This window comes from Delphinapterus leucas, chromosome 4 (genome assembly GCF_059928025.1).
Source record: "Delphinapterus leucas isolate spDelLeu-1000000601 "Yukka" chromosome 4, BTC_Dleu_Yukka2, whole genome shotgun sequence".
NCBI classification, from domain to species: domain Eukaryota; kingdom Metazoa; phylum Chordata; class Mammalia; order Artiodactyla; family Monodontidae; genus Delphinapterus; species Delphinapterus leucas.
The window spans coordinates 55,624,247-55,643,021 of NC_143132.1; the positions used below are offsets into that span (position 1 = coordinate 55,624,247).

Genomic DNA, 18,775 nt, shown 5'->3' on the forward strand with positions numbered 1-18,775 from the left:
AACACTTAAGAAATATACAAGATATAAACTAGTGATTCTCACAGTTTTTCCTAAGCCACTTACGTGAGCTTATCTGACCCCCATACTAGTCCTAAAGAATCAAAATCTCTGGGGGGAGGTCTGGGAATGTGCATTTTAGTAAGTACCCCCACACACTGATATTTTTACACTAAGTTTAGAAATCAATACTTTATATTAAAACAATAAATAAAAATTTCTAAAACTCTATTAAAGGTAAGATACGAAGACCAGAATGGGAAGCAATACGTGTAGGAAGACACAATGTGATAGAGAAGTCAATTTTCCTGAAACTAAAATTTACAAATATCATATAATTCCAATAAAAATAACAAAAGGTTTTTTTTTTGTTGTTTCTTTTTGTTTGTTTGTTTTTGTTTTTGTTACTAAAAGCTAGTTCTAAAGGGAAATTAAGGGAAAAATAGCCAGGAAAATTACGAAAGAGAAATGTGGGAGAGAAGGGCTGGGAATTTGCCCACTTTGATATTAAAACTTACTATGGGGACTTCCCTGGTGGAGCAGTGGTTAAGAATCCACCTGCCAATGCAGGGGACACAGGTTTGAGCCCTGGTCTGGGAAGACCCCACATGCTGCGGAGCAACTAAGCCTGTGCACCACAACTACTGAGCCTGTGCTCTAGAGCCCATAAGCCATGACTACTGAGCCCACGTGCTGCAACTACTGAAGCCTGCATGCCTAGAGCCCATGCTCCTCAACAAGAGAAGCTACCGCAATGAGAAGCCCATGAACCACAATGAAGAGTAGCCCCCGCTCACCACAACTAGAGAAAGCCCTTGCACAGCAACAAAGACCCAACGCAGCCAAAAATAAATAAATTAAATAAATAAATTTTAAAAAATACTTACTATGAAGCTCTAATAATTAAAAGATTGTGTTACTTGCTCTTGGCTCTGCAGACAAGTGTAGAAAATACAAGAGAAATTCCAGTAGTAGACCCAAATACATTCAGAAATGTTATGTGTAATAACAAAAGTTGGTAATACTAAAGGGGAAGTGGACCAATCAGCAATCCCAGTGGAAGATTTTAACATAGCTCTCTTAATAAGTAATAGAACATGAACACAAAATTCGTAGAGCTGTAGCAAACTTGATGTAATTGACTTATATATGTGCAACAGTGACAAAATGTATATTCTTTTTAAATGCATATAACATTTACAAAAATTGACCGTATACTAGTTCACAAAGCAAATCTCATCAAATTTCAAAACATCAGAACATGCAGAGCATGTTCTCTAACAACTGTACAATTAATTTAGAAATTAGTTACAGATAGATAAACTAGAAAACCATTGTTCCTAAGTTAAGATATATACGTCTAATCTAGTTAAACCAGAGATCAAAGAAGAAAGCACACTGGACATTAGATAAATTTTGGAACGGAATGAAAAACATATATCAGAATTTCTGTTATTAGATAAAAGTTGTGTTGCAAGGATTATTTATAACTTGAAATGCATATAATAGAAAAAGAAGCAAGGTTGAATATCAGTCATCTAAACATAAAATTCAAGAGGCTAAGGAAAGAATAGCAAATTAAAAAACAGGCGAAAAAAGAATAAAGATAGCTAAAACTAATGAAATAGAATAAAGCAAACTAGAAAAGGTCAGTTAAACCAAAACTTGATTTTTTGAAAAGACCAGTAAAATTGATAAATGCCTGGTAAGAATGTTCAAAAAAAAAGAAGGCAAAAAGACCCAAAATCATGAATGAACGTAAAATCATCAGTACAAATTCCATAGTTATCTATTTTGTCTGAAGGGGATTAAGAGGTGCAGACCTACAGCTATAAGATAAATAAGTCAAGGGGATATAATATATACCTAGGGAACATAGTCAATAATATTATAAAAAGTTCATATAATGATGGATGTTAACTGGTCTTATTGCAGCGATCATTTCATGATGATGTCATAAGAAAAATGTCAAATCACTATGTTGTATACCTTGAAATATGTTAATTATAACTCAATAAAATTATTTTTAAATTCCATAGTCATCTAAAGGATAATACAGAATTCTGCTACTTGCAGTGGCTGCCTGGGTTGGTTTAGAGCAACCTTCTTTTGAGAAGAACTAGGAAAACAGGACAAAATCTTGCCTATTTGTGCTTTTCTTGCAGATCACTTAATTCAACTAGGGACTGAGATGACTCCAAGCTTTACTTCTGTTCTGTGAAGAAGAGTCTATTTGTGGTTTACCCTTTGTAGCAGATACTGTCAGTGCCCTGCCCATACCCCTTGGCCCCTTGAACTCTATCATTTCAGTATACTCTGGACAGTTTCCAGTTTTCATATATACATCTCTATACTTCAGGCCTTTTTTTTTTCTGGAACTGCAGAAGGCTGTAATTCTCATGGCAGTTTAGAGATCCCAAGGAATTAATACTCCCCCCTTACCTCAGAAAGCACTCAGTCAATAAACCTTGGGAATTATTATATAAATATCCCAGTTCTCTCTCCCCTTAAGTTGGATAATACTGAGGCTTGAATTTTTCAATGTTTTTCTGTTGTATTAACCCTAGTCATCCACTGTGGGTAACTAGCTTAATAACACACCTGTTAATTTAAAGCTTGCTTTCTCTTCCCTGATGCCCTTCTCCACTCCACTACCATTGCTCTCTGCACCTCTCAAATAAACTACTTGCATACAAATCCTTGTGTTAGGGTCTGCTTCCAACTGGAACCAAAACAGACACTTTGACTCTAAGGGTAAATTTCTTCAGGGTCCCAACCAAAAGAATAAGGTGTTTACCAGAGCCCCTCTTCCTTGATAGGTCATACACTCCAATTTTCCCTCTAGCTCTGCAGCTTTGTGGAAAGCTCTGTCTAGGATTTCAGCCTCTCAGCCATAACTGAATACAGCAATTGCCTTAAGGAGATAAGTGGCTCCAAAAGTCAGTCTGCTGTCTCTGGGCCTTCCTCCTCTATTGCATGTTGGCCCCAGAGATTTTCAGTGCCTTGGTAGCTTTCCAAACAAAAAAAGTGTTTTTTTGTATTTTATCCAGCTTTTTTAGTTCTTGTTGAGAATATTGCTCTGAAACTACCTAAACTGTTTGGCAAAGGTGGAACTTCAGTGGTATGTTTTATATACCTATTCAAATTCAAGAGATATTGTTGAGTATATGGTTGGATACATGAGTCTGGAATTCAGGTGATAGTTCTGAGCTCGAAATATAAATTTGGAAAACTGTCAGTGTGTAGACGCTATTTAAAAAGATGACAGTGGATTACTTTATCTAGGGAATGTGTGTTGATAGAGAAGAGGTTCATTAAATAGAGTGTTACAGAGACTGAAGTAAAGTATCTAGTTAGGCTAGGAGAAAAACAGGGAAGTATTGTATACTGGAAACCAAGTTAAGAAAGTGTAGATTAAATTTCCCACATAGATAATACATCATTAAACAAATAATGTAATTTAAGCCAAGCATTTATGGGTACAAGGCATTGGGGAATGGACACAAAGATAAGACATAGTTAATTCCTTTCATTTCATCTATGTAAATAAACTATGGTACATAATAAATCATATATTAACTTGGTTCAAATTAGATGACAGCATAAGATGGTTTGCCTTGGTGTTGGTATTTTTAAAGCCAGCATTCCTATTTACCAGAGATTCAGGGCTGGAATGAAGATTTTTAGCTATGTTAGAGAATAGAAGGTATGAGAATGAAGTGGGATTATGACTTTCCTCTGAAGTAGGAGTGGACATTGCCAACCCTTCAGCAGGCATAGGAGTGCTTTTTAGTATCTTGAGGAAGTAGTTACAAAGATGATTTGTTGAACTACTTAAAACCAAACAAATATGAGAACAATTTTATCTAGGTCATGTGGATTTTTAAAAAAATCATCTTTATTCTCCAAATTTTCTACAATGAGCATGTATTATTTGTATAATAAAAATAAATGTTGATATTTGCTCTAACTTAAGGAAATTTTCAACCAAATTATTTTCCACAGAGAGAAGTTGCAGCCAACAGCCAAAATGGGGAGGAAATTGTTCCTGCTTTGACTTTACGTTTCTTAATAACACAACTGGAAGCAGCACTTAGGAACATTCAAGCTACTAATTATACTGTAAGTGTTTTCTTTTTGAAAGTTTGAAATAATGGACTTGGACAACATTTTTTCAATGAGAGAACAGTCAGTGTATGCTTATTTTAAGGTGTAGGCCAATTTGTATTTTCCTCATTTACCTCTAGAGAAAGGTATACATAGATTGATTTCTTTCACATGTCTTGTACTTTCTCATGAATGCTTCTCTTTAATGAGCCAATTCTAGTTTCCTTTCCTACCATAACATTGTTCATCTTAAATGGAGAAACTTGAACTTTCTAGAGTAAACTTGAACTTTCTGAAAGCCCTAAAAATGGGCTTTCCCAATTAGAAATGGAGAGTCATGAACTTTAAAAACTACTTCCTTTCCCCCTAATTGATAATCAGCTCCTCTTTTTACTGATATTTCTGTTTTTTAAATTGAAGTATAGTTGATTTACAATTTTGTGTTAATTTCTGCTGTACAGCAAAGTGATTCAGGTATACATATATAGACGTTCTTTTTTATATTCTTTTCCATTACGGTTTATCTCAGGATATTGAATATGGTTCTTTGTGCTATACAGTAGGACCTTGTTGTTCATCCATTCTATATGTAATTCTACTGATATTTCTGTATTTGTAAAAATTGGAACTTCTGTCATCTATTATTGAGTAATCATGTGAGATAAAATTGACAAGACATACTTATATGTTCAAGGTCAAATGATACTTCAGAAATAGAGAAAAACCTGAGGAAAAGTAAACATTGCATCAAAAATAAGAACCAATAGTAAGGACATAAAAGGAAAAATCAGTCCTTTGAATAATTTGGATCAGTAAAATACGCTAAGTTTTGCACACATGTAGAAGATGGATTAGAGCTGTCTTCAAGAATGGACTACCCAGGCATCAAACAAAGTAGCCTAAGACACCACATCCCATATTATAATAGTATACAAAGAGATAGAAAAATCATCCTTTTTTAGGATTCTCAGGTCAGGTTCTAAGAGGTATATATACCACCCTAAAGGAATTCTAGATGGAGTCAAAAGAGGGAACAAAGAAAAGTAGTTTGCATCAACATGTAATCCCAAGAACTTCTGGGATGCTGCAGACCTGCTATTTCTCCCAGTGACCAGGTTGCTAAGCAGTGAAATAAATCACTATAAACTCAGCATTAACAAATGCTGATTGCTTAGCCTTCTCTACTTAGGCATTACTTCAAAGATGAGTCTTACACTAAGAATGGAAAAGTTTCCTCTGTTGTTGGCACTTGTGAGCTGAATCAGAATTGTCACAATCAGAGCAGCCTACTGCTATATCCAGATGTCTCTCTCTCTTCCTCAAGGCCACCGGGAGAGGCGAGGCAACCTTTTAGGCAGTGGCAGTAGGGTGGGGGTGGGGGACAGCTGCCAGTAACATCTCTATATACATTTAGTTCCAGTACCTGGGATACTCTCTGTTAATGGGGGGAAGGTAGGAAGGAAAGGGCAGGGCCTTTAGGTTAGAAATGTACCACTTGCATCTTTAAATTCTTTACATTCTACATCTAATGCTGGCATTACCACAATTATGCATCTTATCTTGTTCTCAAATGCTCTTTTTGTTTAGAATTGTATGAGACAAGGACTTTGTTGTAGTTTTAATGAAGCTAGTTTTTTTAAAGTTACAAAATAATAGTTCACATCTATTAGTGTTTGCTATAAAGCAGACACTGTTCTAAGCACTTTGTAAGGATTAGTTTATTTAGTCTTCACAAGCAACCCATCTCATTATTCCCATTTTACAGATTAGAAACTAGGGCACGGAGGTTAACTAATTTGCTTAATTCATCAAGTAGTAAGTAGTGGAGTCAAGATACAAACCCATGTAGTGTTGGCTTCAGAGCCTCTGCAGAGATAGGAAGTTTAAGATGGAAACCAATTAGATGTTACAGGGGAGTGTGTGTTTATAAACTCACTTGGCCCATTGATAATAAACATACATGTGTATTTCCACTGAAATTAGTTTGAAGCTAAACTCCTAACCCCAACCAGTTATAAATATATACTGTTGGCCATTATACTTTTAGTCAGTATAGGGCTTATGAAAAGAATGAACAATATTTTTCTCCATAGACATTTAACTTTTTTTTTTAACACCTTTATTGGGGTATAATTGCTTTAAAATGGTGTGTTAGTTTCTGCTTTATAACAAAGTGAATCAGTTATACATATACATATGTTCCCATATCTCTTCCCTCTTGCATCTTCCTCCCTCCCACCCTCCCTATCCCACCCCTCCAGGCGATCACAAAGCACCGAGCTGATATCCCTGGGCTATGTGGCTGCTTCCCACTAGCTATCTACCTTACGTTTGGTAGTGTATATATGTCCATGCCTCTCTCTCGCTTTGTCATAGCTCACCCTTCCCCCTCCCCATATCCTCAAGTCGTTCTCCAGTAGGTCTGTGTTTCGATTCCTGTCTTACGCCTAGGTTCTTCATAACATTTTTTTTCTTAAATTCCATATATATGTTAGCATACAGTATTTGTCTTTCTCTTTCTGACTTACTTCACTCTGTATGACAGACTCTAGGTCTATCCACTTCATTACAAATAGCTCAATTTCGTTTCTTTTTATGGCTGAGTAATATTCCATTGTATATATGTGCCACATCTTCTTTATCTATTCATCTGATGATGGGCACTTAGGTTGTTTCCATCTCCTGGCTATTGTAAATAGAGCTGCAATGAACATTTTGGTACATGACTCTTTTTGAATTATGGTTTTCTCAGGGTATATGCCCAGTAGTGGGATTGCTGGGTCATATGGTAGTTCTCTTTGTAGTTTTTTAAGGAACCTCCATACTGTTCTCCATAGTGGCTGTACCAATTCACATTCCCATCAGCAGTGCAAGAGTGTTCCCTTTTCTCCACACCCTCTCCAGCATTTATTGTTTCTAGATTTTTTGATGATGGCCATTCTGACTGGTGTGAGATGATATCTCATTGTCGTTTTGATTTGCATTTCCCTAATGATTAATGATGTTGAGCATTCTTTCATGTGTTTGTTGGCAGTCTGTATATCTTCTTTGGAGAAATGTCTATTTAGGTCTTCTGCCCATTTTTGGATTGTGTTGTTTGTTTTTTTGTTATTGAGCTGCATGAGCTGCTTGTAAATTTTGGAGATTAATCCTTTGTCAGTTGCTTCATTTGGGTTGTCTTTTGGTCTTGTTTATGGTTTCCTTTGCTGTGCAAAAGCTTTGAAGTTTCATTGGGTCCCATTTGTTTATTTTTGTTTTTATTTCCATTACTCTAGGAGGTGGGTCAGAAAGGATCTTGCTGTGATTTATGTCATATATTGTTCTGCCTATGTTTTCCTCTAAGAGTTTGATAGTTTCTGGCCTTACATTTAGGTCTTTAATCCATTTTGAGCTTGTTTTTGTGTATGGTGTTAGGGAGTGATCTAATCTCATACTTTTACATGTAGCTCTCCAGTTTTACCAGCACCACTTATTGAAGAGGCTGTCCTTTCTCCACTGTACATTCCTGCCTCCTTTATCAAAGATAAGGTGACCATATGTGTGTGGGTTTATCTCTGGGCTTTCTATCCTGTTCCATTGATCTATCTTTCTGTTTTTGTGCCAGTACCATACTGTCTTGATTACTGTAGCTTTATAGTATAGTCTGAAGTCAGGGAGCCTGATTCCTCCAGCTCCGTTTTTCGTTCTCAATATTGCTTTGGCGATTCGGGGTCTTTTGTGTTTCCATACAAATTGTGAAATTTTTTGTCCTAGTTCTGTGAAAAATGCCAGTGGTAGTTTGATAGGGATTGCATTGAATCTGTAGATTGCTTAGGGGAGTAGAGTCATTTTTACAATGTTGATTCTTCGAATCCAAGAACATGGTATATCTCTCCATCTATTTGTATCATCTTTAATTTCTTTCATCAGTTTCTTATAATTTTCTGCATACATGTCTTTTGTCTCCTTAGGTAGGTTTATTCCTAGATATTTTATTCTTTTTGTTGCAATGGTAAATGGGAGTGTTTTCTTGATTTCACTTTTAGATTTGTCATCATTAGTGTATAGAAATGCAGGAGATTTCTGTGCATTAATTTTGTATCCTGCAACTTTACCAAATTCATTGATTAGCTCTAGTAGTTTTCTGGTAGCATCTTTAGGATGCTCTATGTATAGTATCATGTCATCTGCAAACAGTGACAGCTTTACTTCTTCTTTTCCGCTTTGGATTCCTTTTATTTCCTTTTCCTCTCTGATTGCTGTGGTTAAAACTTCCAAAACTATATTGAATAGGAGTGGTGAGAGTGGGCAACCTTGTCTTGTTCCTGATCTTAGTGGAAATGCTTTCAGTTTTTCACCACTGAGGATGATGTTGGCTGTGGGTTTGTCATATACGGTGGCCTTTATTATGTTGAGGAAAGTTCCCTCTATATCTACTTTCTGCAGGGTTTTTATCATAAATGGGTGTTGAATTTTGTCAAAAGCTTTCTCTGCGTCTATTGAGATAATCATATGGTTTTTCTCCTTCACTTTGTTAATATGGTTTATCACATTGATTCATTTGCGTATATTGAAGAATCCTTGCAATCCTGGAATAAACCCCACTTGATCATGGTGTATGATCCTTTTAATGTGCTGTTGGATTCTGTTTGCTAGTATTTTGTTGAGGATTTTTGCATCTATGTTCATCAGTGATATTGGCCTGTACTTTTCTTTCTTTGTGACATCCTTGTCTGGTTTGGGTATCAAGGTGATGGTGGCCTCATAGAATGAATTTGGGAGTGTTCCTCCCTCTGCTATATTTTGGAAGAGTTTGAGAAGGATAGGTGTTAGCTCTTCTCTAAATGTTTGATAGAATTCGCCTGTGAAGCCATCTGGTCCTAGGCTTTTGTTTGTTGGAAGATTTTTAATCACAGTTTCAATTTCAGTGCTTGTGATTGGTCTGTTCATATTTTCTATTTCTTCCTGATTCAGTCTTGGCAGCTTGTGCATTTCTAAGAATTTGTCCATGTCTTCCAGGTTGTCCATTTTATTGGCATAGAGTTGCTTGTAGTAATCTCTCATGATCTTTTGTATTTCTGCAGTGTCAGTTGTTACTTCTCCTTTTTCATTTCTAATTCTATTGATTTGAGTCTTCTCCCTTTTTTTCTTGATGAGTCTGGCTAATGGTTTATCAATTGTGTTTATCTTCTCAAAGAACCAGCTTTTGGTTTTATTGATCTTTGCTATCGTTTCCTTCATTTCTTTTTCATTTATTTCTGATCTGATCTTTATTATTTCTTTCCTTCTGCTAACTTTGGTTTTTTTTTTGTTCTTCTTTCTCTAATTGCTTTAGGTGCAAGGTTAGGTTGTTTATTCGAGATGTTTCCTGTTTCTTAAGGTGGGCTTGTATTGCTATAAACTTCCCTCTTAGAACTGCTTTTGCTGCATCCCATAGGTTTTCTGTCGTCATGTCTCCATTGTCATTTGTTTCTAGGTATTTTTTTATTTCCTCTTTGATTTCTTCAGTGATAACTTCGTTATTAAGTAGTGTATTGTTTAACCTCCATGTGTTTGTATTTTTTACAGATCTTTTCCTGTAACTGGTATCTAGTCTTATGGCGTTGTGGTCGGAAAAGATACTTGATACAATTTCAGTTTTCTTAAATTTACCAAGGCTTGATTTGTGACCCAAGATATGATCTATCCTGGAGAATGTTCCATGAGCACTTGAGAAAAATGTGTATTCTGTTGTTTTTAGATGGAGTGTCCTATAAATATCAATTAAGTCCATCTTGTTTAATGTATCATTTAAAGCTTGTGTTTCCTTATTTATTTTCATTTTGGATGATCTGTCCATTGGTGAAAGTGGGGTGTTAAAGTCCCCTACTATGACTGTGTTACTGTCGATTTCCCCTTTTATGGCTGTTAGTATTTGCTTTGTGTATTGAGGTGCTTCTATGTTGGGTACATAAATATTTACTATTGTTATATCTTCTTCTTGGATCGATCCCTTGATCATTATGTCCTTCTTTGTCTCTTGTAACAGTCTTTATTTTAAAGTTTATTTTGTCTGATATGAGAATTGCGACTCCAGCTTTCTTTTTGTTTCCATTTGCATGGAATATCTTTTTCCATCCCCTTACTTTCAGTCTGTATGTGTCTCTAGGTCTGAAGTGGGTCTCTTGTAGACTGCATATATATGGGTATTGTTTTTGTATCCATTCAGCCAATCTGTGTCTTTTGGTGGGAGCATTTAGTCCATTTACATTTAAGGTAATTATCCATATGTATGTTTCTCTTCCCATTTTCTATATTGTTTTGAGTTCGTTATTGTAGGTCTTTTCCTTCTCTTGTGTTTCCTGCCTAGAGAAGTTCCTTTAGCATTTGCTGTAAATCTGGTTTGGTGGTGCTGAACTCTCTCAGCTTTTGCTTGTCTGTAAAGGTTTTAATTTCTCCATCAAATCTGAGTGAGATCCTTGCTGGGTAGAGTAATCTTGGTTGCCGGTTTTTCTCCTTCATCACTTTCAGTATGTCCTGCCACTCCCTTCTGGCTTGCAGAGTTTCTGCTGAGAGATCAGCTGTTAACCTTATGGGGATTCCCTTGTGTGTTATTTGTTGTTTTTCCCTTGCTGCTTTTAATATGCTTTCTTTGTATTTAATTTTTGACAGTTTGATTAATATGTGTCTTGGCGTATTTCTCCTTGGATTTATCCTGTATGGGACTCTCTGTGCTTCCTGGACTTGATTAACTATTTCCTTTCCCATATTAGGGAAGTTTTCAACTATAATCTCCTCAAATATTTTCTCAGTCCTTTTTTTTTTCTCTTCTTCTTCTGGAACCCCTATAATTCGAATGTTGGTGCCTTTAATGTTGTCCCAGATGTCTGTGAGACTGTCCTCAGTTCTTTTCATTCTTTGTTCTTTATTCTGCTCTGCAGTAGTTATTTCCACTATTTTATCTTCCAGGTCACTTCTCAGTTCTTCTGCCTCAGTTATTCTGCTATTGATCCCATCTAGAGTATTTTTCATTGCATTTATTGTGTTGTTCATCATTGTTTGTTTCATCTTAGTTCTTCTAGATCCTTGTTAAATGTTTCTTGCATTTTGTCTATTCTTTTTCCAAGATTTTGGATCATCTTCACTATCATTATTCTGAATTCTTTTTCAGGTAGACTGCCTATTTCCTCTTCGTTTGTTAGGTCTGGTGCGTTTTTATCTTGCTCCTTCATCTGCTGTGTGTTTTTCTGTCTTCTCATTTTGCTTATCTTACTGTGTTTGGGGTCTCCTTTTTGCAGGCTGCAGGTTCGTAGTTCCCGTTGTTTTTGATGTCTGTCCCCAGTGGCTAAGGTTGATTCAGTGGGTTGTGTAGGCTTCCTGGTGGAGGGGACTAGTGCCTGTGTTCTGGTGGATGAGGCTAGATCTTGTCTTTCTGATGGGCAGGTCCACGTCTGGTGGTGTGTTTTGGGGTGTCTGTGGACATATGATTTTAGGCAGCCTCTCTGCTAATGGGTGGGGTTGCATTCCTGTTTTGCTAGTTGTTTGGCATAGGGTGTCCAGTACTGTAGCTTGTTGGTTGTTGAATGAAGCTGGGTGCTGGTGTTGAGATGGAGATATCTGGGAGATTTTTGCCGTTTGATATTATGTGGAGCTGGGAGGTCTCTTGTTGACCAGTGTCCTGAAGTTGGCTTTCCCACCTCAGAGGCACAGCACTGACTCCTGGCTGCAGCACCAAGAGCCTTTCACCCACACGGCTCAGAATAAAAGGGAGAAAAAGTAGAGAGAAAGAGTTAGTAGAAGTAGGAAGAAAGAAAGAAAGAAAGAAAGAGGGAAAGAGAAAGAGAGGGAGGGAGGGAGGAAGGAAGGAAGGAAGGAAGCAAAGAAGGAAGAAGAAAAGAAGGAAAGAAAGAAAGGAGGGAGGGAGGGACGGTGGGAGGAAGGAAGGAAGAAAGGAGGGAAGGAAGGAAAAAAGAAAGAAAGAAAGAAGATAAAATAAAATAAAGTAAAAGATAACAAAGTTATTAAATTAAAAAATAATTATTAGGGCTTCCCAGGTGGTGCAGTGGTTGAGAGTCCGCCTGCCAATGCAGGGGACACGGGTTCGTGCCCTGGTCAGGGAAGATCCCACATGCCACGGAGCGGCTGGGCCCGTGAACCATGGCCGCTGAGCCTGCGCGTCCAGAGCCTGTGCTCCGCAGCGGGAGAGGCCACAACAGTGAGAGGCCCGCGTACCGCAAAAAATAATAATAATAATTATTAAGAGAAAAAAATTAAAAAAAAAATGGACTGATAGAACCTTAGGACAAATGGTGGAAGGAAAGCTATACAGACAAAATCTCACACAGAAGCATACACATACTCACAAAAAGAGGAAAAGGGGAAAAAAATCATAAATCTTGCTCTCCAAGTCCACCTCCTCAATTTGGGATGATTCGTTGTCTAAAGGAGGGAAGGAAGGAAAGAAAGAAAGAAAGAAGATAAAGTAAAATAAAGTTATTAAAACTAAAATTAATTATTAAGAAAAAAAAAACGGATGGATAGAACCCTAGGACAAATGGTGGAAGCAAAGCTATACCGACAAAATCTCACACAGAAGCATACACATACACACTCACAAAAAGAGGAAAAAGGAAAAAATCATAAATCTTGCTCTCAAAGTCCACCTCCTCAATTTGGGATGACTCGTTGTCTATTCACGTATTCCACAGATGCAGGGTACATCAAGTTGACTGTGGAGCTTTAATCCGCTGCTTCTGAGGCTGCTGGGAGAGATTTCCGTTTCTCTTCTTTGTTCTCACAGCTCCCAGGGGCTCAGCTTTGGATTTGGCCCCGCCTCTGCATGTATGTCGCTGGAGGGCATCTGTTTTTTGCTCAGACAGAATGGGGTTAAAGGAGCCGCTGATACGGGGGCTCTGGCTCACTGAGGCCGGGGGGAGGGAGGGGCGCGGAGTGCGGGTCGAGCCTGCGGCGGCAGAGGCCAACGTGACGTTGCACCAGCCTGAGGCCCGCCGTGCGTTCTCCCGGGAAGTTGTCCCTGGATCCCGGGAACCTAGCAGTGGCGGGCTGCACAGGCTCCCCAGAAGAGGGGTGTGGATAGTGACCTGTGCTCGCACACAGGCCCCTTGGTGGCAGCAGCAGCAGCCTTAGCGTCTCATGCCCGTCTCTGGGGTCCACGCTTTTAGCCGCGGCTCGCGCCCGTCTCTGGGGTCCGTGCTTTTAGCTGCGGCTCGCGCCTGTCTCTGGCGTTCCTTTAAGCAGCGCTCTTAATCCCCTCTCCTCGCGCACCAGGAAACAAAGAGGGAAGAAAAAGTCTCTTGCCTCTTCGGCAGCTCCAGACCTTTTCCCGGACTCCCTCCCGGCTAGCCGTGGTGCACTAACCCCTTCAGGCTGTGTTCATGCAGCCAACCCCAGTCCTCTCCCTGCGCTCCGACCGAAGCCCGAGCCTCAGCTCGCAACCCCGGCCGCCCCGGCGGGTGAGCAGACAAGCCTCTCAGGCTGGTGAGTGCCGGTCAGCACCGATCCTCTGGGCGGGAATCTCCATGCTTTGCCCTCCGCATCCCTGTTGCTGTGCTCTCCTCTGCGGCCCCGAAGCTCCCCCCTCCGCCACCCGCAGCCTCCGCCCGCGAAGGGGCTTCATAGTGTGTGGAAACCTTTCCTCCTTCACAGCTCCCTCCCACTGGTGCATGTCTCATCCCTATTCTTTTGTCTCTGTTTTTTTCTTTTGCCCTGCCCAGGTACGTGGGGAGTTTCTTGCCTTTTGGGAGGTCTGAGGTCACCTGCCAGCATTCAGTAGGTGTTCTGTAGGAGTTGTTCCACGTGTAGATGTATTTCTGGTGTATCTGTGGGGAGAAAGGTGATCTCCGCGTCTTACTCTTCCGCCATCTTCAAGGTCCCCCCCCCCAGAACCAAGGTTTAAATGACAACTTTAAACCCTCCACATTCATGATAGTGGGGAGAAAGGTGATCTCCGCGTCTTACTCTTCTGCCATCTTCCCATTTAACTTTTTATTTTGAGATAATTTTAGATGCAGAGAAGTTGCAAAAATACAACTTTGTACAATAGAAAAGTACAGAGAGGTCCTGGTGTACCCTGCAGGCAGTTTCCCTCAATAGTTACATCTTTATAACAATATATTATCAAAACCAGGAAGTTGACATTGGTACAGTGGGTGTTGTGTCAGGGGTCTCCAACCCCCGTGTTCAGAAGGACTCGTGGGACTCAGTATATAGTTGTACTCATGCTGAGATTTATTGCAATTATATAGTAAAGATACACACCCAGACTATAATGGTCAAAACATAACGTAGGCAGAGTCTAGAGGAATCCATCTTCAGGCTTCCTTATGTTTTCTCCCTTCCACGAGGGGTTACACAGAGTACATTCCTTCTTTCCCTCCTTCGCAACAAAAATGCAGCAGTGTATGTCTGTGGTTGTGTGTGTGTGTGTCTGTGTGTGTGTGAGAGAGATATTTCTGCCCAGGGATGTCCATTAGAGAATCAGTGCTCAAGATTTTTATTGGGGGTTGGTCATGTAGGCACCCTCTGCCTAACATGTATCAAAATTTCAGATTCCCAGAAGAAACTTCCTGGTGCTCAGCATAAATCACATAGTTGGCACAAACAGTCTAGGAACAGTGAGACACCCCTGTCAGAGAACAGTGGGAACACTCTTGAAATCCAGATTTACAGATACCAGCCGAGGGTCAGCCTTGCAAGCAGACCTTTCTAAGGATAGCATTCTCAGGTCAGCTGTGATAAGTTTTTTTATGCACAGGTGTGTGTAGTTCTGTCCCATTTTATCAGAAGTGTATATGTTTGTAACCACTACTGGAATCAGGATAAAACTATTTCATCACCATGAAAATCTCTTATGCTACCCCTTTATAGTCATATGCACCCTTTACCCTCCTCACTCTCCCTAACCCCTAATCTATTCTCCATCTCTAATTTGTCATAGACCATTTTCAAATGAAGGAAATATTTGTGTTTTAATTTTTCATTAAATAAGTGATAAGCTTTATGTTCATACTGTTATAACAAAACCCACATGTGGACAATAAAAGACTTTGATTTAAGAGATCGTTGTATTTTCTAAGATGGATGGTAGTATTTGTTATTATTTAAAGTGTTCCTATACAAAAATATCATGAGAGAAAGAGAATTTTTTGGAAAGTTTTAGTATAACAAATCTTGATGGCATTTACTTTCATTTTCTTTGATCAAACTCTAATGTTTTATTTTGAGATTATTGACTGTCTTCTGGGTCAAACTATTAAATACATCTAAAATGAATTCTCTGTAGTGATTATTAGATGACTGACAATATAATGATAATTTTAACTATTTTTAATAGTTATTAAATAGGCCTAGGATATTTAATTAAGCTTTCTACAGTAAAAAGTAGCATAGTCTAAATAATCAACTAAACTATATTTTATCTTTTTAGGCACATCAGATTAATATTGGTTATTATTTGACATTACTATTTTTGTATGGAGTAGCAGTCACTGAAAGAGGAAAGAAAGAGGTATGTAGCATGTGTTATTTGCACATTATAAATCTCTTCACATACACTGACTTCATTTTAACAAATTAAAATGTTGATTTTTGACATTCTCTAAAAATTGAAACCACTCTGTGACTTTTCTGTCATATATTGAAAATGTAGAGTAATTATGCTAGAGACTATATTGTGAAACTAAAAATATTGGTAGGGGAAACAATGTTAGCTTATAACTTTATCTTTGAAATACTTATATAAAACAGAAGATTGTTTAGCTTCTTTCACTTATATAATAAATTTTAATCCATTTTTTAGTGTAGTTTAATCTCTCTGGTCTTTATCTTATCCTCTTTGTAAAATGTGAGTTTTACCTCAAATTCTTTATCAAATAAAGTGAAGTGCAAAAGTAAAAATCTAGGAGGTAAGTAGGTGATTTCTAAGGGTCCTTACAAATTTAAATTCTCTTTTTCTTATTTTTAATGATTTCTCAATTGCTGCCTTGATATCTCTTTTACTTTTTGTATTCCTAAATTTGTACTCTCTACTTGGTTTCATAAATAAATAAATCTGACTTGTTAAATAGGTGAAGTAGAATTTATAAGCACCAAACTGAAAACATTTCCACTTTAAATAATTTCACATAATGCTAATTATTTAGTGTGATGTGCTAGAGAATATTCTAAAATGAGGCCATGCAGCATGTTTTTTTCCCAGGGAGACCGGGGCTACTGTGCCTGTTTTAATAATGATAACTAAAACATTTATTAGAACTGATTCTGTAGTTTACTTCTAAACCTATATTGCTTATGATCAAGGTTGTCATTCCTCAAAAGAGACTATATGTGTGGGCAAAAAGCCACTTATTTCCTATTTGAAAAACTAGGAAGATTTGTGCTCTAATTAGAATGAAAAATTAGGAAGAATTATAAAGAACTGTGTTCCCATAGTCATCAGAAGAGCCCTTATTTTGGCTAGTAATATTTGTCAGTTTTACATATAAAGATTGTTGTTTTAATATTCACTTTGAAACACTGGTTAAAGATCTTTAGTTCTTTTGTAAATAACTAAAGCACTGAATACATTATTTATGGGATTATATACAGAGATGTATTAGAGATATGAATAAATGACTGGATCAATATTAAAGCTGCCCTAACTTCTCCAGTTTGGGAAATAACTGTTTATTGTAAAAGGAAAATAATGACTTTTACATCAGCCAAACCTAGCTTTATGTTGCTACAGGATTGTATAGAAGCTGAGAATAAATTTCTGGTGATGAAGATGGTGATCCAAGAAAATGAAATTTGTGAAAACTTTATGTCTTTAGTTTATTTTGGACGTGGTTTACTTCGATGTGCTCAGAAGAGGTAAGGATTTTAATTAATGGGTAGATCTTGCCTATCAACTTTTAGCATTATGTAATGGGAATAAAGTTTGTACATACCAGGGATCATGACATTTGTGCTCTACTGATTCTTTTCTCCATCACTGATTCTATAGATAATTTCTTTAATGTACTTGAGAATATTAAGTATCAAACTTAACAGGCCATGGCAATAAAAGGTGGTATAGCATAGGCATTAGGAACATAGGCTTTGGAGTCTGATAGGCCTGGGTGCAAATACATTTTCTACCACTTATCTAATATGTGACTCTAAGAAATTTAATGTTGCTAAGCCTTATCTTTGGAACTAATAACAGTGCCCACCTCATAAAGTGATTAACAGTGCCCAGGACACAAAAATGCTATTCTTAATAGATAATTAATGGTTGTAGTTATTAATGTTATCACCACTTGGAATAGGTATTTAAGTTATAAATGAGCTTATAACTCATTGAAAGGGTCCAAATTCTGAGTCTGGAAGTATTGGGTATTACACACTTAGTGAAATTGTACAGGAGAATGTTTATGGACCATCTGTTCACTTCCCATATGTAGATCCTTAGCCATTTATAGCATCATTCATTCATTTTATTTGCTAAACATTTATCCTATTTTAGAGACTGCTTTAGGTGTTGGGGATAAAATGGTTTACAAAATAGATAGTTCCTGTCCTCATGTAACTGACAGTATAGTGAATGTTATAGACCTTAATCAAATAATCAGTTATGTAAATAATCAATTATGAAATGTGATAAAGTGCTAAGAAGGAAAACATAATGAAAAATTAGTCTTTATTGGAACCCCAGTGTCTTTCTGGGAATCAAAAGTCTCCTTGAGGAAATAATGTTTGGCTGGGATCTGAAGGGTGAATTAGGCAAAATTTACTTATGCAAATCCTTATGAAGGATTACTGCTGGGCCCAACCATTGAATCCCTAAAAGCATCACTTATATGGTAGTTCCTTGATTCTTTGTAAGGTTGATCTTCTATCCTCTGGCATGCCTGGTTTTTACTGTCCAGAAGATGTCCCACTTCCTGTTCGTTAGCATGATGTCATCAATGTAGTTGGCCAGTGTGATGTTTTGCAGAATGTCAGGATGATCAGAATCCCCTTAGTCTATATTGTGGAGAGAATTAACATAGCTCTAAGACAAGACAGAGAATCTGTACTGCTGTCCTTTCCTCAGATATGTGAACTACTGTTTATTTTCCTTATTGATGGGCATTGGAAAAAAATCAATTTCCCAAATCATTGACACTAGAAAGCCCAGTCGTCTGGCAGCATCATTTACTTTCATCCCTGGCCTATAGAGAATAGCCACCACTGAGCTGCTCAAAGACACTGATGTCCTTCTCACTCTGTATTTCTTATTACATTAATGGATGGAATGTCTTCTGGGCCTTTCTAGGGAACATTGTCTAGTGATGGATTCTATGGTCTTATGCAGTAAGTCCATTCTAACATCTTTACCTCCCTGAGCTTTCTTTAAAACTCTGCCAAGAAATTTTCAACATTTCCACCTCAATTACTAGAGGCCATTGTGGTTTCCGAGCTTCAAGTAGCCTTCTCAGCAGCATGTTAGGACTCGCTTTGGGTGTCCTTGCTAGGAAAGTAAATGCTGAATTATGGAAGAGTTGCCCCATATCAATATATATTTCCCTGTCAAGCTATATATTTGACCATGGGTTCAGCACTCTTAAGATCCACTCCCAGACATGTTCCTGCCAGTACATAGTAGTCAAGTTCTACAATGCTTATGGTGAATAAGCTTTTTCTTCCTCTGTTTTCCCACTTAGGCTTTGCTTATACTTGATCCTAGATTTTT

At 37.8% G+C, this 18,775-nt stretch overlaps 1 protein-coding gene across 4 annotated transcripts in view; it reads left to right on the plus strand.

Annotated features, from left to right (window-relative positions):
* Window positions 1-18,775, plus strand: part of DZIP3 (DAZ interacting zinc finger protein 3) — a 136,443-nt gene that overhangs the window by 22,215 nt on the left and 95,453 nt on the right. For all 4 annotated transcript variants that reach the window (XR_016392991.1, XR_016392992.1, XM_089910524.1 and 1 more), the window contains exons 5-7: window positions 4,003-4,119; window positions 15,509-15,589; window positions 16,808-16,932. Coding sequence is in view for 2 of the 4 variants with exons in the window: in XM_089910524.1 (XP_089766650.1) it covers window positions 4,003-4,119; window positions 15,509-15,589; window positions 16,808-16,932 (323 nt within the window). In the remaining 2 variants the exon portion in view is untranslated. The remainder of the gene's footprint in view (window positions 1-4,002; window positions 4,120-15,508; window positions 15,590-16,807; window positions 16,933-18,775) is intronic.